The sequence below is a fragment of the Oncorhynchus tshawytscha genome, linkage group LG07 (assembly GCF_018296145.1).
Source record: "Oncorhynchus tshawytscha isolate Ot180627B linkage group LG07, Otsh_v2.0, whole genome shotgun sequence".
Classification (NCBI taxonomy): domain Eukaryota; kingdom Metazoa; phylum Chordata; class Actinopteri; order Salmoniformes; family Salmonidae; genus Oncorhynchus; species Oncorhynchus tshawytscha.
This window is the reverse complement of record NC_056435.1, coordinates 26,345,097-26,371,331: the sequence shown is the minus strand read 5'-3', so window position 1 is coordinate 26,371,331 and position 26,235 is coordinate 26,345,097. Positions and strand designations below refer to the sequence as shown.

General features: G+C 43.0%; 1 protein-coding gene across 2 annotated transcripts; it reads right to left on the bottom strand.

Moving 5' to 3' along the window:
• Positions 1-5,802: 5,802 nt before the first annotated feature.
• Positions 5,803-17,933, bottom strand: LOC112254220 (PAK4-inhibitor INKA2-like). Of its 2 annotated transcripts, none has more exons than XM_024426564.2 (2): positions 17,346-17,933; positions 5,803-8,845 (listed from the first exon to the last, which is right to left on the bottom strand). In XM_024426564.2, exons 1-2 carry the CDS (start codon positions 17,415-17,417, stop codon positions 7,694-7,696), a joined length of 1,224 nt encoding a protein of 407 aa, XP_024282332.1. In that variant the 5' UTR covers positions 17,418-17,933; the 3' UTR covers positions 5,803-7,693. The 2 variants fall into 2 exon arrangements, with proteins under 2 accessions (XP_024282332.1, XP_024282333.1); XM_024426565.2 differs by lacking the exon at positions 17,346-17,933 and adding an exon at positions 9,993-10,231.
• Positions 17,934-26,235: the final 8,302 nt, after the last annotated feature.

The window sequence follows — 26,235 nt, the reverse complement described above, 5'->3', positions numbered from 1 at the left end:
TGTTTACTGATCACTATCACTCTTTCAATTTGTGTTGCTCACTGAGATTACTTTTTAGTTCATGCTTTTTTTTAGTTCAGGCGTTTTGGTTCAAAGCAGTTGTACATATGCTGCAAGTTGGTACAGATCTCTTAAATTGGAGAAGACTGCTCAGTAACATACTTCTAAGTGCAAAACTAGAATAATTTCCAGTATAGTTTTTTTCTTTGATGTGAGAATTGAAGTCAACAATACTTACCACCAAATACATTATTGGTAGACTCATTTGCACTTCAAAGCATTTGAAATTGGGAGAAAATTCTCTCACTTGTGTGTCAACATAATCTGTTGGCGGAAGACTCAACATGATCTTACATTTGTGAACATACGGATGGAATTCCTCACGTTGTTGAGAATTTGACAGTGAAGCAGATTAAATAATCTTATCATTCAACGAGTTTCACCTCCCTTCACCTGTCCTAACTCCTCTCCTTCTGGGGACCCGTTATCATTATGTGACACTCAGGTCGGCATAGCCGTAAGTATTAGCTCAAAAGATGGCACATATTCTTCTGTTTCCCAATGTATTCAAACACAAGTAGCATAGAGCACTAGCCAGAAGCCAAAACATGTTGATATGTCAGAACATGTTTGTTTTGGTAATATGAGATTGTGTCTGTTCTGTTTTGCATGCATCCTTAAATCAAGAGAGAGTGGGGAAAAAAAACAGATTGTAAAATGAACATGCACTGCAAGAGGCCAGATGGCAAATCCTAAAAGAATCGACCCAGATTTAACTCTTGCTTTTATCCCCTCTAACTTTACTTCCTTGGTCTGCAGTCTTTTATTTCCAAAAGTACAGCACAGGTATTTACATGCTATTGCAAATGAACTGTGGTTTGCTAGCCTGCCTGCCTAGCATATGTGTATGTATCGTGTGGGAAGTTTTTTTAATGCAAAAAAAGGAGCTTAGATTCTGAGCTTCTCGGAGCTGACAAATATAACAGTGAAATGTGAGCACATTACAGGGAGAGGAGACAGAGTTGTTGGTTGAACAGCTGAGGAGTCTATTTATTGAAAGACCAATGTTGGGATGTGGGAATCTGAGCCAACATGGATCCCAGGCAGCATGGCTACCCCACTCCCTCCCCCCTCCCTCCCAGTAACATGATAATCCCTCCACTCACTATAAACTAATGCTTTTAATATCATCATCTCTTCATTTCCATCAATACATTAGGGGAGGAAGGCCAAAGCTTAACTACTATAAGCTGTGAGGGAGGCTGCTTGCCTCTTGCAAGGGGTTATATGTGTTTCTTGCAGGCTTGTATAACGAAGCTGTGTGGGTTAAGCATTGTGTCCCAGATCTGTGATCAGGCAGGGCTGTGTTCGGGGCTAGCCTAGGCAGGGCTGTGAGAGAGCGACAGCTGTCTAGCAAGGAGGTTGGAGAATGGAGGGAAATGGGATGGGGGGGTCCGCAGGCATCCATTGCTTCTCACCCAAAGGAAAACTGGAACCAGGAGAAAGGGATGACAGTTGCAGCTGTCCCCTCCTCACACACACACACACACACACACACACACACACACACACACACACACACACACACACACACACACACACACACACACACACACACACACACACACACACACACACACACAGACACACACACACAGAGAGAGAGAGAGAGACAGAAAGAGCCCCCCAGTTTCTATCCAACACTGCACCTGGAAGTGGACTACTAGCCTACTGTAGCAGCTCAACTGTAATCCTCCTCCCCCTTCCTATTCCCATGCAGATGACTGTATATTGTATTGCATCTCACGATCTACTACAGTCTTTTTCATCTGGAATGCTCACTGACCTGCTCTAAGAACGTCACGTAATGCTGCGACGTGTTCCTGTTAGCAGCTGTTGTGACTGTGTGCCGTTTTACGCGAAACGGGGTTTTATACTTGATACAGTTCTGAGAATGTGTAAGTGTTCCATTTATACATCAATGTCAAGCGCATTGGCATCACCTCTGCTTTCTGTAAGGTGTATTGGACAATGAGCCGTGCACTGCCCTAATGGTGCCCTTCAGAAAGTAAAGCATTGGGTATACTATATACACTGCTCAAAAAAATAAAGGGAACACTTAAACAACACAATATAACTCCAAGTCAATCACACTTCTGTGAAATCAAACTGTCCACTTAGGAAGCAACACTGATTGACAATAAATTGTTGTGCAAATGGAATAGACAACAAGTGGAAATTATAGGCAATTAGCAAGACACCCCCAATAAAGGAGTGGTTCTGCAGGTGGTGACCACAGACCACTTCTCAGTTCCCATGCTTCCTGGCTGATGTTTTGGTCACTTTTGAATGCTGGCGGTGCTTTCACTCTCGTGGTAGCATGAGACGGAGTCTACAACTCACACAAGTGGCTCAGGTAGTGCAGCTCATCCAGCATGGCACATCAATGCGAGCTGTGGCAAGGTTTGCTGTGTCTGTCAGCGTAGTGTCCAGAGCATGGAGGCGCTACCAGGAGACAGGCCAGTACATCAGGAGACGTGGAGGAGGTCGTAGGAGGGCAACAACCCAGCAGCAGGCCCGCTACCTCCGCCTTTGTGCAAGGAGGAGCAGGAGGAGCACTGCCAGAGCCCTGCAAAATGACCTCCAGCAGGCCACAAATGTGCATGTGTCTGCTCAAACGGTCAGAAACAGACTCCATGAGGGTGGTATGAGAGCCTGACGTCCACAGGTGGGGGTTGTGCTTACAGCCCAACACCGTGCAGGACGTTTGGCATTTGCCAGAGAACACCAAGATTGGCAGATTCGCCACTGGCACCCTGTGCTCTTCACAGATGATAGACGTGACAGTCTGGAGACGCCGTGGAGAACGTTCTGCTGCCTGCAACATCCTACAGCATGACCGGTTTGGCGGTGGGTCAGTCATGGTGTGGGGTGGCATTTCTTTGGGGGGCCGCACAGCCCTCCATGTGCTCGCCAGAGGTAGCCTGACTGCCATTAGGTACCGAGATGAGATCCTCAGACCCCTTGTGAGACCATATGCTGGTGCGGTTGGCCCTGGGTTCCTCCTAATGCAAGACAATGGTAGACCTCATGTGGCTGGAGTGTGTCAGCAGTTCCTGCAAGAGGAAGGCATTGATGCTATGGACTGGCCCGCCCGTTCCCCAGACCTGAATCCAATTGAGCACATCTGGGACATCATGTCTCGCTCCATCCACCAACGCCACCTTGCACCACAGACTGTCCAGGAGTTGGCGGATGCTTTAGTCCAGGTCTGGGAGGAGATCCCTCAGGAGACCATCCGCCACCTCGTCAGGAGCATGCCCAGGCGTTGTAGGGAGGTCATACAGGCACGTGGAGTCCACACACACTACTGACCCTCATTTTGACTTGTTTTAAGGACATTACATCAAAAGGTTGGATCAGCCTGTAGTGTGGTTTTCCACTTTAATTTTGTGTGACTCCAAATCCAGACCTCCATGGGTTGATAAATTTGATTTCCTTTGATAATTTTTGTGTGATTTTGTTGTCAGCACATTCAACTACAGTGCCTTGCGAAAGTATTCGGCCCCCTTGAACTTTGCGACCTTTTGCCACATTTCAGGCTTCAAACATAAAGATATAAAACTGTATTTTTTGTGAAGAATCAACAACAAGTGGGACACAATCATGAAGTGGAACGACATTTATTGGATATTTCAAACTTTTTTAACAAATCAAAAACTGAAAAATTGGGCGTGCAAAATTATTCAGCCCCTTTACTTTCAGTGCAGCAAACTCTCTCCAGAAGTTCAGTGAGGATTTCTGAATGATCCAATGTTGACCTAAATGACTAATGATGATAAATACAATCCACCTGTGTTAAATGCACCTGCACTGTGATAGTCTCAGAGGTCCGTTAAAAGCGCAGAGAGCATCATGAAGAACAAGGAACACACCAGGCAGGTCCGAGATACTGTTGTGAAGAAGTTTAAAGCCGGATTTGGATACAAAAAGATTTCCCAAGCTTTAAACATCCCAAGGAGCACTGTGCAAGCGATAATATTGAAATGGAAGGAGTATCAGACCACTGCAAATCTACCAAGACCTGGCCGTCCCTCTAAACTTTCAGCTCATACAAGGAGAAGACTGATCAGAGATGCAGCCAAGAGGCCCATGATCACTCTGGATGAACTGCAGAGATCTACAGCTGAGGTGGGAGACTCTGTCCATAGGACAACAATCAGTTGTATATTGCACAAATCTGGCCTTTATGGAAGAGTGGCAAGAAGAAAGCCATTTCTTAAAGATATCCATAAAAAGTGTTGTTTAAAGTTTGCCACAAGCCACCTGGGAGACACACCAAACATGTGGAAGAAGGTGCTCTGGTCAGATGAAACCAAAATTGAACTTTTTGGCAACAATGCACAACGTTATGTTTGGCATAAAAGCAACACAGCTCATCACCCTGAATACACCATCCCCACTGTCAAACATGGTGGTGGCAGCATCATGGTTTGGGCCTGCTTTTCTTCAGCAGGGACAGGGAAGATGGTTAAAATTGATGGGAAGATGGATGGAGCCAAATACAGGACCATTCTGGAAGAAAACCTGATGGAGTCTGCAAAAGACCTGAGACTGGGACGGAGATTTGTCTTCCAACAAGACAATGATCCAAAACATAAAGCAAAATCTACAATGGAATGGTTAAAAAATAAACATATCCAGGTGTTAGAATGGCCAAGTCAAAGTCCAGACCTGAATCCAATCGAGAATATGTGGAAAGAACTGAAAACTGCGGAGAACTGAAAACTGCTGTTCACAAATGCTCTCCATCCAACCTCACTGAGCTCGAGCTGTTTTGCAAGGAGGAATGGGAAAAAATGTCAGTCTCTCGATGTGCAAAACTGATAGAGACATACCCCATGCGACTTACAGCTGTAATCGCAGCAAAAGGTGGCGCTACAAAGTATTAACTTAAGGGGGCTGAATAATTTTGCACGCCCAATTTTTCAGTTTTTGATTTGTTAAAAAAGTTTGAAATATCCAATAAATGTCGTTCCACTTCATGATTGTGTCCCACTTGTTGTTGATTCTTCACAAAAAAATACAGTTTTATATCTTTATGTTTGAAGCCTGAAATGTGGCAAAAGGTCGCAAAGTTGAAGGGGGCCGAATACTTTCGCAAGGCACTGTATGTAAAGAAAAAAGTATTTAATAATAATATTTCATTCAGATCTAGGATGTGTTATTTTAGTGTTCCCTTTATTGTTTTGAGCAGTGTATAATGCTTGTGGATAAGTTGCTGTGTTTGAGCGTCATATAGTGGTTCTGGAGAAGAGAAAGAGTGTCAGAGAATCAAAGTGTGCCTGCCTGTATGTTTATTTATTTAAAACGCTGATGGGCGTCGCGGTACAGATTTAGACATACTTTTCCCTGAGTTGAAGCACAGGAGATGAGTCGCTTCACACTAACCAAATAGTAAGTCATGCTACAGCACTTAGGCCTATAGAGAATGCAGGGAATAGAGTAGAATAGGTCAAATCCCAGATCTATTCTGAGAAAAGGGAAAGCTTGATCATAGTCTCACAGGGTATACTGTATGTGGTAAATCTGCTGTTACCATTAGTATAACAACAAAAAATATCCCCCCCCCCAAAAAACGAAGAACTATTTCAAATCTAAACATAGCGAGACAGACTAATTGGTTCAAAGTATGTTGGGGGTGTTAAAAATCACCCAATAAAAATGGGTCACCGATCAAAGAGTACATTTATGTTCGGAACATACAAATTACATTTTCAGTCGAGGAACCAGAGTGGCACGTCTTTTTTCAGAAAACAGTTTAATTTACAAAGAGTCAGTGACAGTTTTACACCCAGTAACACTTTGAGGTTCGCAGAACCGCAGTTTTAACAACAGCGCTAAAAATGACAATTACAGTTGTAAATATGAAGAAGACAGGCAGAGAGGCTCTTCTAGCATAACAGGCTTTGTAGAGGCGGTCCGTCCACGTGTGACCAACTGAACATAATCCCACCTGAATATTGAAAAACCCGCCATATGTGCATAGCGATATTTAACAAATCAAATCAAATTCATGTCAAATCAAATTCATGTCTGTTGAATGCATGGATGGGGTGATGTTTCACATCAAATCAACTCCTCAAGCCACTCTTATTACTGAGGGCTGAGGATTGCATTTGCATACCATATGTCTTCTAAAATAAGATAAATAGTCCTTGTCACTTCAGTGATTTCACTGAGGAAATGATGTGGAGCTCAGCTCTGGGAAATGAAGGTAAAGGTTGCGCCATACTGCTCTGTGAAATCTCCCCGAAACGCCTCAATATCTTTCATAAAGAGAGCTAGGACTAACCACATTTCTACTGGGTTCAATCTTCCTCTCTTTAAGACCCTTTAAATGAAATGAACACAATGGCTAATAGACTTTGTTGACATCATTAACATGCTCATTAACATGTTCTCCTGTGGTTCTAGGCGCAAAGAGAAAACATATGGCTGACTTCATTAGGTATAGTACTGTATGTACATGTGGAAGGATTCACTGTAAACATTCTCCTCCTCAGTCCTCTGCTATCTTGAAATCTCCAGGCCCTGCTTAGCATTAGATACATATTACATACATATGCAACGGCCGCATCGCAGTTTAGGGTTGATTGGGAAAACGCTTGACAGCCTACGCTGAATGACTGCACCTCTTGTCTGTGCTGCTGGCTTGTCCTTATGTAACTGTAGGCAACCAGATGGCACACAGCTCTCGCTCTCTCTCTCATGTGTAATACGCTAGCCAGGAGGATTGGCTATAGAGTCAAGATGTGCCATCATGTCTACTAGGCAAGAGATAACCCTATCCTGGATTGGCTTTGTGTGTGTAGGTGGCTGGTGAACGGTGAAGGTGTAACGGAGCTGGTTCGGAGACCAAGGATATGTGACGAGTAACCTTGCCTGAGACCTGAAGACTTGTGTTAGCTCCCCAAGCTAACGCCTAGGCTTTACCTCGGCGGGCTAGAACAGTCTTGTGGCGCACAGGAGATCCAGGTTCAAACCCAGTCGGTCACACAGGCCACATCCCGATCCCTGAGTGAGGTTGATGTGACAATATTAGACCCTTGTGTATTCATCCAGCTGTCTGACTCGAGGCGAAGAAGCACCTGTGGTCATGTTTAGTGGCAGTTCAGTGACAACTGTTTCACAACGTCACAGATAAAACATTTACTAGAGCTCATGCAGTACGTGTAACAGCTGTGTTCTATTGCTAGATAGAAGTACGAGATGAGACATGAGGGTGGGGATACACTTGGGTGGGACCTACAGCAGCATTCAAACATAATGAAACAGGGTTGAGGTGTGAACCATGACGATGGAATTCAGAGCATTATCTGAGCATCATGTCTATATTGAAGTACCGTCTATCGTATAAGTCCAGGGCACTTACGGACTCATTCGAACCCTAACAATTGTTTTGGTGAACCCATCTATAAGAGGAAGTCCTGCTTACTCTCTCAGTCACAGGTCTTAGGTCTTAGGATTGTCAGACAAACAGTTGCCCTGATAATCTCTCTGTTGGGAAATAGTGTGGATGTTCATTCCTCAGTCAGTCCATTCTCTGAGTGGAGACAGACAGACACACAAACCTCCCAGAGCTCCCAGCCAAATCCCCAACACCTGCCACCACCCTGGAGCAGCGTCAGCATCAGACCCACACAGCCGTGTTGTAGTCAAACAAGGGCTGCATTTTCTCCACTCTGGCCTCCTGTCTCCACTCTTGTCTCCTGTCTATGTAAATCTCTGAGAACTGGCTCTGGCTCTGGCTGTGTCTCTCCTCAGCCAGCTGGGGACATGGCCGGCCCTTACCCTGCTGCTGCTGTCCTACACCTGCCCAGAACGGGAGGTAGAAGCTTCCCTTGGCCTGCTGCTTGGCCACTTTCTTGGGCCTCTTGAAGAGTTTGGCCTCCTGGCTCTCGGGGACCATCCAGCCTGGCCTCTCCTTCAGGAGCTTGTCCCTGTCAGGCCTCACACTGCGCAGGAACCTCTTGAAGATGTTGGTGGTCAGAGAGAACTTCCTGCAGATCTCCTGGGAGCGGCTGAGACGGAGAGGGTGGGCTGGGGAGTCGGGCCTGTCGGCTCCGTCTGCCCCCACACAAACACCCCCAATCATCTCCTCCTTCTCCAGCTCAGGCAAGTCCAGCCAGTTGCCCACCAGGTCGGCGAAAACGTTGTCCCCTAGGACCAGGGGCTGCCGGTTGCGGCTGCGGCTCATGAGCGAGGAGGTCCAGTCGCTGGAGTCGTCCATGCTGTCCTGGGAGTAGTCGCTGTCCAGCGAGGGGCCTTCCCTGGATAGGCTGTAGAGGATGCCAGGCAGATCCACCACCTGGGCTGGGTGAGCCGGCTGCTGATGCTGCTCTGGAAACACTTGGCTAAGACGTGGGCCACAGTACTCCACCTGTGGGGCAGTGTATCCTGACACTCTGCGGGGGAGAGGGAGAGGCTGGCTCTCACTCTCAGTCTCCAATGTCTCCAGGCTGGAGGAGGAAGGAGAGGTGCCCAGGCTGCTCCGGTGCCCCACTCGGCTCTGCTGCCGCTGCTCCTCCCGACCAGTTGTCCAGTCCAAGGGGGGCCTGTGAGTCTCATCGTGGACAGGGCCGAGGGTAGGCTTGAGGCTGGGGATAGGGCAAGGGCCACATGTGTCTGCTGTTGGTGGTGGGGCCGCCCTTTGGATGGGCCTCCCTGAGATGTCTAGTTGCTCCAGCACTGTCTGCACTTGTAGAAGCTTGAGTTCCTGAAGAGCCCCCATCATGGAGTTCATCTGAGCATGGAGGCCATCTCCTGCCTCCTTCATAGACACCTGTAGGGAAAGAGAGGGGAGAGGATGAGGGAGAGGGGGGAGACAAAAACAGGGAAATGGCCAGTCAGCAAAACTCATCCATTCAAGCACTTCTATAACACATCTATAACCCTCTGTCAAACACTGACCAGTGTTTACATTGCCCCTCTACGGTTGAACTTAGTTAGATCACAGCACCGCTTAGGACAAATTAATGAACTCAAAGATGAACCAAAATGTACACATGGTACTAACATAATTACCCCTCACCAATAATGATTTGTTTTCCATATCTCCATTGGTGTTGCTACAGTTTATCTCTCGCTGCACCGTAGCCCTTCTGTGTTTTGAGGCCACTCATGTTTTTTTGTTCGGTCACATGACCCGTTTTGAATGACAGGGCCCCCATATGGCTTGCGTATGTGAGAGGACCCTGTCGCTCAGCAGCTGTAGGGAGGAGTATCTCTGGCTTCATCTCTCCCACGCTCTCTCTTTCTCTTTTTCTCTCTCTCAAACTACTCTCTCTCTCTCTGTTCCAGCATCCTGTGGGACTGAGCTTATGTCATGTGACCAAGCTATAACCGTTTCCCCGCAGCCAAGCAGTCCCTGAGGCAATAGAGTGTCTTTAAAAATGAAGCCATGCACCCGGACTTACTTTGAACTTAGCTGTTGATATGACAGATGTGTCTTCGGAATTAAGAATACACAGATGCGGATGCTCCTCCTTAAAAACGCAAAACTGTGTGATGTTACAGAAATAGAACAACACCAAAAAAAGCATTTCAATCCACGCTGATATCGTTTGGAGAATGCCGTGTTGCAGTTGAACATTTGAATAAGGGATTGGAATAACAGATCATATTTCAGTAGTCTGACCAACTGTGCTTTGACTGTTTTCACTGTCTCTCTGAATAGAGACAGCCTTCACTCAAGGACAGCTAATACAGCTGGGTAATACAATTGGTCCACCATACCAACAATGTAACATTATTTGTGTGCACTCTATAAGATTGCTCCAACTCACAGTAGACTGCAAACATCCGAACAAGTTGGATAAAATGCTGTTCAATTAAATGAAATATAGAAAACATCAACTTTATATATCACTCTACACGTCCAAGATATTAAATCTATCCATCAGTCTAAGATCCTAATAAAATCATCTTACCTTGTTATAACTTTTACACAAGTCTGTTCCTCTCTCTTGGCTGCTCTGTCAGTCCGTCTCTACTCTCCACTCTCACCTTTCAAACAGCCCTTCCTGCCAACCCCTATATGTAGCCCCTGCCAATCAGGGCCAGTCTCTGTCCTGGCAGCCAATCAGTTGTGTCTGTCTAGACGTTAATCCCTAACCGTGGGGGTGGGTTCACTCAAGCACGCATTAATTGACAAAGACTGGGTGAGAGTCAGCAGCAGTGGAAGTGGTGTTTGGGGTAACAGCAGTGTGAGTTGGTGTTGGGGGGGGGGTGAGTGTTATGACGGCCTTGCCATATGTTTAGATGTCTAGAGGGATTCAATTATTGAAGAACAGGAGGGGGGATGGGTATCATAAGTAGCAAGGTCAATGATATTGTACTTGTTGACTGTGGTACACATAAGTGCCAAGTGGGAAAGCATTGGATCAGTAACTTCAGTAACTAACACACTAGCAAACGACAGACAGGAAAGTATCAGCAAGAAGTGATTGAGATGTGAGAGGCGAACATAATAATCTGCAGTATGTCCTGATGTGTGACGTCACAACATGTTTACAATATGTTAATAACATGTTGTAATGCTTAATACGAAGAGCGACCTCGTAAATCATATTTTTAAAAGAAAACCTGCAGGCCTGCACCAAAAGAATAAATCACTATAATTTGCCTGAAAAAAATCATTCAACATTTTGCAGACACTCTTGTTAAGAACTGATAAGACAACATGGTCAATCGTTCAACAGTGGCAAGAGCCACTGTACTGACCAACCCTAAACTAGCCTTTCATCCCTTCATATTCAAACAAAGAAAATGATGCACGAAGAAGCACTTGAAAAGGTCTCACAGAAGATCTCGTAATCCACACGCAGCTCAGCTGACATTTCCACCCGAAAAATGAAACGCAACATCAGCAGAGAGACAAAAGGAGTCTGTGTTCCTGAGTAGCCATTATAGAAGGTGAAGGTAATTGGAACAATGAGGTCGTCTCTGTGTTCTCCTGCGGTTCTAGGCGCTAAAACATATGGCTGACTTCATTAGGTGTAATTAGCCGGAGTCTTTAGAAGCTGGTGAACAGGCTTTATATAATTACTGTTTACCTCAAACCACATCAAGGTTCAACCAGCATTGCCACATGGTGCACACGGTTGGGTTTTTCCCGATTATCTCCATAAAACAACATGTGGAATTGTCAATAACATTAGTCAACAAGATTACATCACAAGGGGCTGAAGTTGCCCTTCTACAGCTGTACTGCAACCTCTTGTTAGGAGATGCTACCATTCCTATTCACATGGAATCTATCTGGCTGACTTGTTCATGCATGCTTACTCCTCAACATGCAATCCTTCTTCCCTCCCAAATACACTCATCCGCTCCAATTATCCAAAAGCACACACCGTTTACTCCATTTGGCTCTCTTAAATGATTCACAATGTCCTCAAAGGCTTCAGCCCCACTGTTGACTTCACTGTGCCAACTAAGGCACTTAATTGACCTCACATGACCCCAAAACTTTGCGGCCCAAATAGGTCAGACGAGCTGGAATCAGCTTTCTGCCGGATCAAATCAAGTCACATTTTTTTGTTGTTGGACTGACTGTCTCCCCAGGGCAGTGTACTCTCAGTGTACTCTCCCACCCCAAATGTTTACTGTATTGTGTTGCAGAGACGGCTTGAGTCAGTGGTTCATAGAAATGTGCTGATAACAGATCTTAAACTCAGCAAATGGAGAGGGAAATGGTTCCTTTTTTGGGGGGGACTGCAGGGCATCGAACACTGTCTCTCTGGTACCATTAGCTTATTAAAGCCATATCTCAAATACTGGAGCTAAGTCATCAGCTTTCTGTAATGTTAGTGTGTTAGCATCACTTCAGCAGTTTGATCCGTCAGGGTCTACCTGTAGACTGTAGACAGTTGGTTAGCGACTGAAAACGTATTAGGAAGTAAAAAGTGCAGGTTAAGGACAATCCAGCCATCCTCAGGCAACAAATGCAGTGATGCAAACGGACCGTAATTGGCAATTAAGTTCTGAATGCTTCAAATGTGGGGAGTAATCACTGGCAGTCCGGAATTAATGTTGGATGATTACCCATTAAAAGTTATGTCTCTGAAAAAGGATATGAGGTGCCACGTCATATCAAGTGTGCAAAGGAGCGCTCAACAACTATCACACAGTTAACATTTGCGCTAGTCTTTGAATATGCATGAATGTGAATTAAGTCCCACCCAGCATAAATAAATGAACACTATCTTTGCACTCGGTTGAGATTAGGGTCGCGGCTCTTGAGTGTTCTCTCCTCATTCAGTTGAGGGGGAAACAAAATCTGAGCAAGCGTGGCGCATTTGTTACGGTGAAATCTGTCTCCCTACACGTACACAGAACCCTTATTAACACGGTTTAACTGGATTTAATGAACAAATAAATGTGTTTGGGTGCTGTTTCTTTAAGTGGCAGTTCAGCCTAATAAGGGAGTGTCAACTAAACACATGTACTTCATGTCATGAATTTAAAAGAGAGCCATTCAGTGTTAATGGCCAGAGGAAGGAGAAATGAGAGGCCAAGGAAAGGTGATCAAACCCTGGGCTATTAGAGAGGGCATTTCTCTCTCTCTCACACACACACACACACACAAACGCACACACCTCTTATTGAGTATGAATGGTAGGTTGTATTGGTCAAGGGCACTACTGGGATCTGTATCCAGGGCATACAGACCATGCCTCTGTACTGCCCATATAGCAGAGCCCTGTGGTGGGGTGAGCCAGGGCTCTACGCTGCCCATAGACCAGAGGTGGGGTGAGCCAGGCCAAGCCTCCTGGGGCCCTTTAACACTGGGAGGTGGTCTAATGGGCAGTTTCCTGGCCCTCGCAGACCTTGTTTCTGCCTTAAATGATAAAGCTGGAAGGGAGCAGTGGGTTGCTTAAGCCTTAGAGAACATCAGCGACATCTTTGAAAGATTGTTCTTGAACAGAAGTCTGTAGATATTGCGTGCTGTGCAAGTGCTCACCAAAATCCCTAACAATAAAAATAGAAAACTTTACTCGATCATTGTATTGCAAACGCTCAAGATAATAGTAATGACCTACTACCATGACATTCGTTATGTAGGTCTTGAGCAACTTGTTTATGTTTTCGGGGTTGAATCATTTATTTTTCACTGTGAACCGCTTCCATCCGGTCTCAACGATCGCATCATGCAAACCACCTGCCAATGTGACCCCGGGCAATTTTAGCCAAGGGGAAGGAAGGAAGGAACCGGCTGGAGAATGGAACCACAAGAGATGCTCCAAACAAACCAACTGAGACCACTGCTCCGTACCACCGCTACCCCTACGCCCTGAAGGTAACCGAGAACAAGGAGAGTCTCCGTGAGCACAGTAGCTTGGTTCACCACCTCAGGACGTAACGGCATTGGCATAGTTGTTCTCTCAGAAGTTCCATGACCTCACAGCTCACACACACCCTCCCTAGAATAGCATTCCAAGCTGACAGATGGTTATGTTTGAAATGTCTCGAGGCGAATAAAAGATAAAGAAGAACCATAAAAGTGAAATTAGTGTTAGTATTGATGTCAAAAGCTTTGATATCCTTTGACGCGCTGAAGTTACATCACCATGCAGATGTTCAGGAGGTACTCGGGGGGGACATTAGTTGCCTTGAAAAGGACATCGCCGTTGTGCTTAGCAATGTTGCATTGTTATACACCCAAGAATTTGTTTTGCCATACAGGACTTTCACATGAAATCAAATCAAACTTAATTTGTCACATGCGCCCAATAGAGCAGGTGTAGACCTTACCGTGAAATGCTTACAAGCCCTTAACCAACAATGCAGTTAAAAAAGTTACTAAAATATTTACTAAATAAACTAAAGTAAAAATGAATAAAAAGTAACACATTAAAATAACAATAATGAGGCTATATACAGGGGGTACCAGTACCGAGTCAATGTGTGGGGGTACAGGTTAGTCGAGGTAAGTTGTACATGTAGGTAGGGGTAAAGTGACTATGCATAGATAATAAACAGCGAGAAGCAGCAGAGTAAAAATAATGTGTGTGTGTGTGGGGGGGGTCAATGTAAATAGTACAGGTGGCCATTTGATTCATTGTTCAGCAGTCTTATGGCTTGGGGGTAGAAGCTGTTGAGGCTCCTTTCGGTCCTAGACTTGGCACACTGGTACTGCTTGCCGTGCGGTAGCAGACAGAACAGTCTATGACTTAGGTGACTTAGGTGAAAATCTGACCATTTTTTGGGCTTTCCTCTGACACTGCCTATTATATAGGTCCTGGATGGCAGGAAGCTTGACCCCAGTGATGTACTGGGCCGTACGCACTACCCTCTGTAGCGCCTTATGGTCAGATGCCGAGCAGATGCCATACCAGGCAGTGATGCAACCATTCAGGATGCTCTCGATGGTTCAGTTGTAGAACTTTTTGAGGATCTGGGGACTCATGCCAAATCTTCAATCTCCTGAGAGGGAAAAGGTGTTGTCGTGCCCTCTTCACGACTGTCTTGGTGAGTTTGGACCATGGTAGGTCGTTGGTGATGTAAACTTGTAGCTCTCAACCCGCTCCACTACAGCCCCATCGATGTTAATGTTTTCGATGTTTTCCTGTAGTCCATGATCAGCTCTTTTGTCTTGCTTACATTTTTGTCTCTGACCTCCTCCCTATAGGCTGTCTCATCGTTGTTGGTAATCAGGCCTACCACTGTTGTGTCGTCAGCAAACTTAATGATGGTGTTGGAGTCGTGTTTGGCCACTCAGTTGTGGGAGAACAGAGAGTACAGGAGGGGACTAAGCACACACCCCTGATGAGCCCCAGTGTTGAGGATAAGCATGGCAGACATGTTGTTGCCTACCCTTACCACCTGGGGGCGGCCCGTCAGGAAGTCCAGGATCCAGTTGCAGAGGGAGGTGTTTAGTCCCAGAGTCCTTAGCTTAGTGATGAGCTTTGTGGGCACTATGGTGTTGAAAGCTGATGATAAAACAGTCCATAGCATGATATATATAACATTCACAATAAGATGAGTAGACTTAGATAATTAGGCTAAGCTACAGTCCTTATTCTATCCCATTAGTTTCTATTCTATTATTTTCTATTCTATTGCTCTTATTCACACCCCCTTGCTTGTTCTCTGTACTGGTATAATGGTAAATGGGGGTTCAGGGGAACCAGCGTAGGCAGACACAGACAGACATGTGGGAACTTTGGCATCGGCAACACCTTAGGGGTACAAGACACTCCAACAGATTGTGCTCTGCATGGTACAGGAGTGGACAGACTCAGGGAGAGTAAAAAAAAAACTAACTTGCATCTGCTCTCTGTTTCTGCTTCATCACAGGGATGACAGACTCCCTCTTCTTTTTTGGTTTGCAAACTGTGATATGGCAACCATCACTTCACACAACACGCCATACCATGGCTCCCTCCTGTTGTGATCAGAGTGCCAGGCCAGTTGACAGACGTGGAGCTAATTCAGTGCAGACAACCCAGAAGCCACAGAAGTGTCATGTTACAGACCGTGCATGCCTTGCCCTGGGCATGTGGGTTAAAGAACATTCTACCCGTTTGAAGAGCGTTCCAATAGGAGTTGTGCCAGTTAATGCTGCTTTGAAAATGCTGTGTGTGCATCTGCCAAAGGATCTGGAACATGAGCAGTCAGAACCCAGAATGTGAATCGTACACTTCAAACTGAGAATACCGTTTTTTTTAAAATCACAAAGTCCCCAACAACGGCCCTATGAAAACAGAATAGATTTACAGCAATAGCCTATCTATTTCAGAAGACTGTCTTCAAAACCCATCATAGTGTCAAGGGAGTGTATAGCCTAGACATGCCTCTGTGTATGAAAGTTAGGAATATTAATAAAGCAATGTTAAAGCTGCAATGTGTAACATTTTAGGCGACACCTCCAAATTCACATTGCAATGTGATTTACAGACTGTCATTCTCATTGAAAGCAAGTATAAGAAGCGGTAGATCTGTTCTATGTGCGCTATTTCTATGCTTCCCTTTAGTTAAGTTTCGTTTTTTTATGTCTTTTACTTTCGGGTTGGTACACCAGCTTCAAACAGCTGAAAATACAATATTTTTGATTATTGAAAAATATATTTCACAGCGGATTAGATGATACAATGAATCTCTACACTTGCTTTGTCACATAAACTGAAATTAGGCAAACTGTTAGAATCTTTGCAACCAGGCAATTTCTGCATATTGCACCATTAATATAGGCAGCAGGTGAATATATGAAGTTTCATTCCAAAACACTATATATCCATTTTCAGAAATGTTGATAAATGAGCTTTTATTGTTTAAAGAAATTATGAAAGATTGGTGTGCTTTTTCGATATCTAATCATGACATGGGGTTGTTCAACATGTATTTGTTTAAAATCTATCACTTGATGGTTTCATTTCAGAGAGACAAATAATTATGTTTTCTTGCTAAATGCTATATATCCTCATCATTCTCAGATAAAGAAGTAGTACTGCTTGGTTTTACACAGTCAAATGTAACAAATAACTAAAGAACTGTACAAATGCTATATTTGTGACATCAATGTTTTAAAAAATGTTTTGCAAAATAATGAAATACAGTAATATGAGATCTGTATGTAAAACATTTACCTTTGACATTGTAGTAATTTAGCAGATGCTGTTATCCAGAGGGACTTACAGTAAGGGCATTCATCTTAAGATAGCGTGAGACAAGCACATATCACAGTCAAATATATAGGATACAAACATTCCATTCCAGCTAAACAATGGATATATAGCATTTTGCACACAAAAAAAACAACATTTCATACACATCTAAAATCTATGAATGAAAAATCTGAGAACAGTAATTTTATTTTACATGAAAGTACCCATAAGCAATCATGTCTGACTAAAAAACACTATTGCAGAAAATTGTTGGCCATAGCGTGTTGGAAAGAGTCTTCAAAGAACACTGAGCATCTCATGGAAAGAAAAGAGAGCATTTCATCCCGTCCATCCCAGACGCATGAACAACGGTCTGCAAGAATCATAGGATCGAATGTTCGAACTGAGCATTTGATTTGCTTGAGTTTAACTTATTTACAAACGTCAATGGAACTATGCCGTATTATGCAACCTCAGCTGTATAACAACTAAATATTATAATTTATATTTTCGTAGCTGTTTACTTATTTTGTGACCCAGTTGCATTGGCATTAAAAATGTCCAAAACACGCTACATCTGAATGCATATACTAAAATTGGATATCAGAACAACAGTTGAAGTAGAAACAGAAAACAAACATTGTATAATCAGAAAACTCAAATAAGATGACATACCAGTTCCTGCTTCAGACGTCTCAAGCAAGTATCCATATTTTTGCGCTCTGACATGTAAAGCTGTCGTTCCATTTTTGTAAACGTAAGTAGGCTTTTTCAAATAAAATACTTGCTCATTATTTCAAGCATGCCTATCACAAAAGTCACATAGTCTAAGCTATTCAATTGTCAGCGTCATGATGATGGAACAAGCTAAAAACGCCAAGCTTGTTCTGGAATGCGCACCCTCGTCTAGTTTTGGATGTGGATTCCAAAAGCACAAACTCTCGAATCTGTCGCTCTGTGTTGGGTATATTTACTCCAAATATGATTGATTGTTTAGTCCTAAAGATTATTTAGGTTTGCACGATTGCCTGTCGATATCTCTGACTTGTCATCCCCTGCTTTGTAACCTATTCTTCTTCTCATTCACGGGGAGCGCTTACGTTGACCACTCAATTTCCTCCAATGAGATTGCGATGTTTATTTTTCTTTGGCACTGTGCTGACGTTATAGCTGTAATGAAAAAAAAAGAGAATATATTTGCAATGGACTTTGAGTTATGGCCATGTGGTATTCAAATAACTCAATCTACATTTAATTTGAAATATAAAGTAGTTAGGCGTTGACAGTGTTTTAGACTAGAGAAAACACACATTTGGACGAACTAGCAATTGCACTGGTGTGTCGACACCTGCTCGTTTGAAATGATTGACATTTAATTGTATCAGTGGAGACTGCTGAGGGGAGGACAGCTCATAATAATGGCTGGAATGGAGTCAATTGAATGGTATCATCCACATGGAAAGTACTTCTTTGATACCATTCCGTTTACTCCATTCCAGCCATTATTATGAGCCGTCCTCCCATTAGCAGCCTCCACTGAATTGTATATATTCTCCAAGGATGGGATGTAACACTGGACAAAAAATGTGTACAACTCAAAGCCTCCACTTTCGATACACAGATGATGATTGGTTGAAAGGCGAGTTGGGTTACGCATTGAATTGGTGTTCCTCAGAAAAAAAAGCAACAAAAAAAAAAAGCATAATTCACATGACCAGTGCTGGTGTCCTGCCACTCAAGTCATACACACAACATTTCCTAGTCATTGTATGCACTGCAAAAAGGTAGGAAGGTAAGGTAGGAAGGTAGGTAGGTAGTGGCCTAGCGGTTAAGAGCATTGGGCCAGTAACCAAAAAGATGTGGATTCGAATCCCCAGGCTGACTAGGTGTAAAATCTGTTGATGTGCCCTTGAGAAAGGTGCTTAACCCCAATCGCTCCTGTAAGTTGCTCTGCTATATGACTAGAACCTCAAAGGGTCTGCTAAAAGGAGCCGCAGGTACTGTCGGTTATCTCAGGAGGGTAAAGTATTGTCACCCTCACAGTCAGCAAGGAAGCACCTGAGCGACAGTCATTTGTTGTGTGACCCGGATACAATTACTCATTGGAGGAATGAAGGGGTTTGATCCTGTAAATATCCTTCTCTTGCAGAATTGAGACACTTGGACCAGACTTCAGAAATGGAACTTGGATTTCGGAGCTTCAGAGCTCCTTGTGTATGACCTGATTCCATCTAAATTAGTACTGTTATCGTCTTGTATCTGCCACATGTTGGGCTTTCCCAGATGGATGAGAGGAGGAAGTAGCTCTGACTTCAATTCCAAAAGCAAGGAAAGGGGGCTGGATGTATAAATAAATCATCTGAAACATCGGTGTACTTTAGGGAGAAGAAGAGAGGCTGCCTTCAACACGCTGTCTCTTTTTATTAGACAGCTTGATTTCCCACTGTTGTTATTACAGTATTATGCAAATATGTTTGCATTCGTTCGTGTGCAAGAAGAAGCTCTGTTACCCTTGTTGGGTTTATGTCTTTATGCAGAGTTTCTTGCCCAGCAGCGTAGTGTAATGAGATGTATGATAAATATGACAACCTGGCTTACTTTTAATGAAGAATGTGAGCCCATGCCTGACCCTGACCTGCAGCTGCCCTCCTGCATGTCCCCACTTCCCCCCAGCTGTCCCCAGGACTATGCCGTCTGTGGAAACTTATCCAGTGCCAGACCACACAGCACACACTACCGCAGACACATTCAGCAGCAGCAACTGTTCTCCATACACTATCCCACTGCAAAGCCAAAGAGCATGCTTTTATATAGCGTTAATTGAGTTGAGTATTGGGAAGTGCATCTTGTCTTCAGTTTCTTGCCAACCACCTGCTTCAAACCCAGTTCCATGTACTCGTCTTTCTGGTATTAAATGGGTCACTGCATCAGCCACTCCCCGTTTGGCGAGTTGAGGGTCACACTTAGTCAACAGTTTGTGCCCAGATATCAGCATGCTGCTTAGTTAGCATTCATTTGTGACGCATTGCAGTAGTAGCCTCTGAGTCTTTTTCAATTTATGTGCTCTGTGCTGAACTGTTGTGTGAGCTAGAATCAGGAGCCAGATTGTCATCAGTTTACGTTGGAGTGCATGCTCACCCAGTTTGAGCTAAATTGGCCCAATTGCGCCATCATTGTCTTGCACAGTTTCTCCTCATCATCATTGACTGTTCCTGGATTAAGCGAATTGATAGGGACTGATCAGATGTAACCTTGTTTTGAAATGAATAGGATCTCCACAAACAACTTTCTAAAATGTAGGAACGTTGGCGCAATGGTTGAAGACAAGCCTGACCCCTTGTGGCTATAATGGGAACAACACAGTTTGAGATTGATCACACTATTTCACATTGAACGACAATTCTAACCATTTCAACCATGAAATGAATCATTTAAACCACAAAGAGGAAAAACACATGCAAAATATCTTCATATGTCTCTCCACTAGTAAGAATTTATAATCATTGCCTCTGAATTTGTGGTTTTCATTGAATTCTCTTCAGTTTTCTCTCTTATATACTTAACAAACTGATCAGTAGTTGTGTGGTCACACTGTCAAGTTAGCCACAATCTGACCACATAGAGTTGGAGATACGCAATGACTGCATGACCGATTCTACGGGTGGCAAAGCCGAGCATGGAACCCCCAGATGGAATTTGTGCCCCCATAAACTTAACAAATGGTATATGAATTACCTTGCCTGGTTTTGCCAATGTAGCGCTGCTGGGCCTGCCAGTAGAGGCTATATGCCGTGTGTGCTCATTATCTGAGGAGGGGGGGGGATGTAATAATATTTAGTAGTTAAAATCCAAAAATGCATTCTGATTGGCAGTGGTGTAAAGTACTTAAGTAGTACTTTAAAGTATTTTTACTTAAGTAGTTTTTTGGGGTATCTGTACTTTTCTTTACTATTTATATTTTTGACAACTTTTACTTTTACTTCACCACATTCCTATAAAAGAAAATAATGTACTTTTTACTCCATACATTTTACCTGACACCCAATAGTACTTGTTACATTTTGAATGCTTAGCAGGACAGAAAATGTTCTAATTCACACACTTATCATGAGGACATCCGTCGTTATCCCTTATTCCTCTGATCTGGCAGACTCACTAAACACAAATGCTTTGTTTGCAAATTATTTCTGAGTGAGGGAATGTGACCCTGACTATCCATACATTAAAAAAACAAGAAAATAGTTAAATGATTCGTACTTTTACTTTAGATACCTAAGTATATTTTAGCAATTTCATTTACTTTTGGTACTTAAGTATATTTAAAACCAAATTCTTTTAGATTTTTACTCAAGTAGTATTTTACTGGGTGACTTTCACTTTACTTGAGTCATTTTCTATTAATGTATCTTTACTTTTACTCAAGTATGACAATTGGGTACTTTTTCCACCACTGTTGATTGGGCACCTAGCAATGCAATGTCATAAGGCACCGCTTTCATTACCTTGTTTAGGAAGCTCATTGGGTCCCAATTTGCAACAGATTTTCATGCAAATATTCTAAAATATCCACATTTACCCACCAGAGAAGAGTTTCCATCAAACTGATTTATTGTGAATGAAGGTCTGTGCGTGATGACATAGGGCATATAAAAACAACATTTGCTGTTTAACTTCCATGTACCGAATGAAAAATACAAGTTAAATGGGTTTCCAGCTAATTTTCAACACAAATTATGGTTTTTGTCACAAAAACTGTTGTGTTATATTATAGCAAAGGCACCTACTAGTCTTGGCACGTGTGCTCTAGCCAACAGTTCGCAAACACAGTGCATCTGGGCCAAGCATCGGTCATCATTACACCAGAATAAGATATTTATTGGAAATGAGCATCAAGCTCATCACGGTGCACTTTCACCATCCTGTGAATTTCATCACCATTTATCTTTTTTGTTGCCTAATAAACTGTATGCGTCCCTGACGAGTCATAGTAGGAGAACCACACAACATGTCATCACATGAGTCCAAGTTTACTTTGATATGATGGTTATTATATCAATATTTGCACATAAAAGCATTTCTACCAACATTTCTCGCATCTTTCATTTTTTTCCAACACAAAAAGTTTTGTCTAGCGTATTTTGTTTTGTCGACATTTGCAAAGTTTACCGAAAAAAAATATGTTTCCATCAGGCCTCCATCAGGCCTGTAATTATTGTTTTTTCCCCGACATTGTATAGTTCTGTTGATTGGGAGTCTCTGACTACCTGAAGGGCCCATCATTGGTTACTTTTTGTATATAAAGTGGTTCTTCTGAGACTCCTCCACTACCTCAGCTCACTTATTAATTGGAGATCCAGAAATGTTCAGTCCCGCTCTCTGGACTGACTTATTCTGGGGGTCCGGTGGGTCTCCACTGAGCTGGGGGAAAAAAATACTTTTAGTTTTTATGCCCCCAGCTCATAGAATAGCCTTCAGGCCACCTTGAAGCTAGACTAGCTGGTCTCCATTGGACAGTTTAGATACATTTTGAGGGAGATAATATGTGATAGTTGTTTGTTTTGATGAATCTTGCGGGTATTTATTGTATTGTGTTGTTGTTATGTTGCTTTATGTTGTATTGAATTGTGTGTTCGTGTTCACAGCGCTCCGTTAAGAATGAGACCCTGGTGCCCTCCTTGTCTAAAGAAAAATAAAACATTTAAAAGTAGTGGGAGAACCACACAACATATCATCGGGTGCCTCCGAGTTTACTTCGATATGACGGTTAATATATCAATATTTGCGCATTAAAAAAAGTTTACACGCCATTTCTCGCATGATACATTTTATCGACACAAAAGATACCACATACTGTATGTTGAATTAACAAATTGTCTGTTGGCATTTATAAATTGCAACGCATATCCTGTTTCCATCAGCCCAGACTGTTTTCATGAGTCAGGTCATTCATTAGCATGAAATGTTTGGATGGAAACCTGGTTAGAGAGGGGGAAAGTTCACTTTTGCAGACAGCTACAGCTATAGGCTACCTAGTAGCTACTAGCATTGTTAAGTTTTGGTAGTGGCTAGCTGAATAATTATAGATAGTTGGCTAAGCTTGATCAGCATAGATATCCGAACATGGCTGGGCACCGCCAAGAGGAAAAACCACCAAGGGATGCCAAGCTCACCGACCAGCCTGTAGGCTCAATCACCGAGGTTTAGGAGCCTAGAATCAAATCTAATACCCAACCATCCCCCATGCCACCTGCTGACCAACGAGATCGAGAACAGCCAGGGCTTAGCACCAGGATCACGAGGGTAACATCACAACCAGCACCCGCACCTCCATTGCCACTAGCACCTGAAGGCCTGTTGAATCTAACCAGAACTGAACTCGTGGAGGCAGAGTTCATTGTGTCTCACACATGCTTGCAAAGTGTACGAATCTATTTATAGATTTGCTCATTCTGTGGAGCTGATCTGTGCGTGTAAGTAGGTACAAATTATGTGTAGGCCTACAGCAGCAGATACCAGTGTATGTGATAGTGGGGCGCATATCTTTCTTGTGTATTCTATAAAACGATGATTGTTGATGTGTACGGCTAAATTCAAAATACATATTGTTTTACATTTGAGCAGCAGTAGGACCAATCTACCATGTTTTATTAGGGCTATAAAGCAACACTAGTTTGAGCAAAAGAAGCTCACAAGCCAGGTTTGGCTGGCAGATGTAAATCTTTATCTGACACTAGTGTCATGATGTGGCCCTTTCTGGGTATAGATCGTGGCTTCCCCCTCACTCTCTCCTACACCCAGGTTGTTATCTCAGGCCATAAATTCCTGGCGGAGACGTTCTCCCCCTGGTCATGCAGAGAAAAAGACACAGAGAAAACAAAGGATTTCACGTGGTCGAACTCCTAAATCCCCCAAATGTGAAAATGAAGCAAAATGTCCACTTGTGAGAAGGTGGGAATGGTCCGTGGACACTTAAGGGATGGGTATGATGAGTGCGTTTCATTTGGTGACCTCAGAGAGGATTGGTGACCTCAGAGAGGACAGGAAACACACATAACTGTCACGGCTTTCTTCCTGGGAAGGAGAGGCGGACCAAAACGCAGCGTGGTTATAGCGTGGTTATTTAATCAGAAAAACTCAAACATGAACAAACTACAAAATCAATAACCGTGAAAACCGCAACAGTCCTAACTGGTGCATAATACACAAAGACAGGAAACAATCACCCACAAAATACCCAAAGAATATGGCTGCCTAAATATGGTTCCCAATCAATCAGAGACAACGATAAACACCTGCCTCTGATTGAGAACCACTCTAGGCAACCATAGACTTACCTAGACAACTAAACTGAACACAACCCCATTAATCTAATAAACCCCTAGACAAGACAAACACAATAAATCACCCATGTCACACCCTGGCCAAACCAAAATAATAAAGAAAATAAAGATAACTAAGGCCAGGGCATGACAATAACTATATCTCTGAATGTGTACATTTCTCAATTATGGGGTTTGCATCTAATTCTTGTATAAAATTAATGAGTCAAGATGAAACTATTTGTGAATTATGTAATGTGATTTAAACATTTAATGTGAAATAATTGTATTCCCTTTCAAGTTTAACTAAGTCATTGGCCAGCCCCCATGAGCACAGACATGATCAGGCGTCATAGACCCGCCTTTTCTGCTGTTACAAATAAAAGACACTCCTGAGCAAATCCGCTTGAGACCATGCGTACATCGGTGTAAACTGAGGGGGCACAGGTTTGAGTTTAGACTAAGCAAACCCACAGCGTGAGCTGTGATTGTGAATAGTTATAGAATTCCTAACCATACCACGTAGAGCATTGGCTACACGACTGGAAATGGTTAAGCTACGATACTATCAATCCCTACATAATAAGAGCAAATCTTATATACTAATTACTAGTCTGCAGCTAGAAATTATGTGAACCTGGGATGCGAATACCAACAACTGCCGAAACAGATATTCTATGAGAACATTTCTGAATGGTAACTCTGAAGTATACGTTCTAACCATGAGAGACTTTGATCTTTAGGGAAACAGAGAGAGAGAGAAAGAGACGCGGATGAACTGACTCTCCAGCAAACGGATCCAATTCCAACAGAAAGATCACGACACATGGGCGTAAATATATATTGATTGCAATTTTTCCCGAATGAGTGAGCCTTCTTGTGCAAAGGATTAGCATTTCAATTAATATAATTATCAACTGTGGGTAGTGACCCCTTTTGTCTTTCCAGCTCTTGCTCAGTCCACACCCACTTCCCTTTGTCCACCAAGCCGTCATATCGGCTTAGCCCACTAGGGAATCTTCCCCATCCTTCTTAGTAACATATATCTACTGTTAGTTTGTTTATGCATTTCTGTGAATATTTCGTGAGTTAGTAAATAAATGATTAATCCAATTGGTGTATGGGTGATTCATAGTAAAGGCTGGGTTCGTGCAGATAACCAACCATTTACAATGTTTTACAATGAGACTGACATGAGGTAAAGAATAATTCATTAATAGAATACACATACAGATAATTTTAAATCATTAAAATATCTGAAGAGTTATATTCGGAAAAATTATAACTTTGTAATCCAAAGATTTTCCATGGTGCCCTGACATCCTAGTAAATGACATTTACATGATTAGTTTAGTCACATAATAATAATTACAGAGAATTGATTTGCTAAAATAAAAGTCATCACTTTTCATGACGCCAAAGACACGACACTAGTTTATAGTCATTATGACACAAGCCAGGTTTGGGTGGCAGATGTAAATCTTTATCTGACACTAGTTTATAGTCATTAAGACACAATACAAAGTCACATGATAAACATCATCGGACAGAGAATACGGAGCAGACAGAAAAGCCCAATTAAAAAAGAACCAAACCTATAAGGAGGCGAAAGGTAAGAAACAAAGAAACAAACACTTTTTGACAAGTGACCTTTTCCATTACTTCTCAAATGGATAAATGTGTCCATTAGCCTTCCAACATAACACAGTAATAAGCCCACATCAGTGTTTACTGTAGAGGTTAGCCTTGTCTAATGACTTCGCTAGGCATGAAACAATAGAGAGAATGAGTAAGGCCTACTGTTCAAATCACATTACTAGGGGCAAAAGAAAAACTCCAGGCCCTAGTCGAGGCCATACAGTACAGGCGTGGCCAAAAGTTTTGAGAATTTTCACAAAGTCTGCTGCCTCAGTTTGTATGATGGCAATTTGCATACACTCCAGAATGTTATGAAGAGTGATCAGATGAATTGCAATTAATTGCAAAGTCCCTCTTTGCCATGCAAATAAACTGAATCCCCCAAAACCATTTCCACTGCATTTCAGCCCTGCCACAAAAGGACCAGCTGACATCATGTCAGTGATTCTCACACAGGTGTGAGTGTTGACGAAGACGAGGCTGGCGATCATGATCTGTTATGCTGATTGAGTGTGAATAACAGACTGGAAGCTTCAAAAGGAGGGTGGTGCTTGGAATCATTGTTCTTCCTCTGTCAACCATGGTTACCGGCAAGGAAACACGTGCTG

Excerpts from the sequence above, each read along its gene's own strand:
- LOC112254220 (XM_024426564.2), bottom strand. The coding sequence starts at position 17,417 with ATGGAACGACAGCTTTACATGTCAGAGCGCAAAAATATGGATACTTGC. Across the intron at positions 8,846-17,345 it reads GACGTCTGAAGCAGGAACTG|GTGTCTATGAAGGAGGCAGG; the intron begins GTATGTCATCTT and ends CTTTCCCTACAG.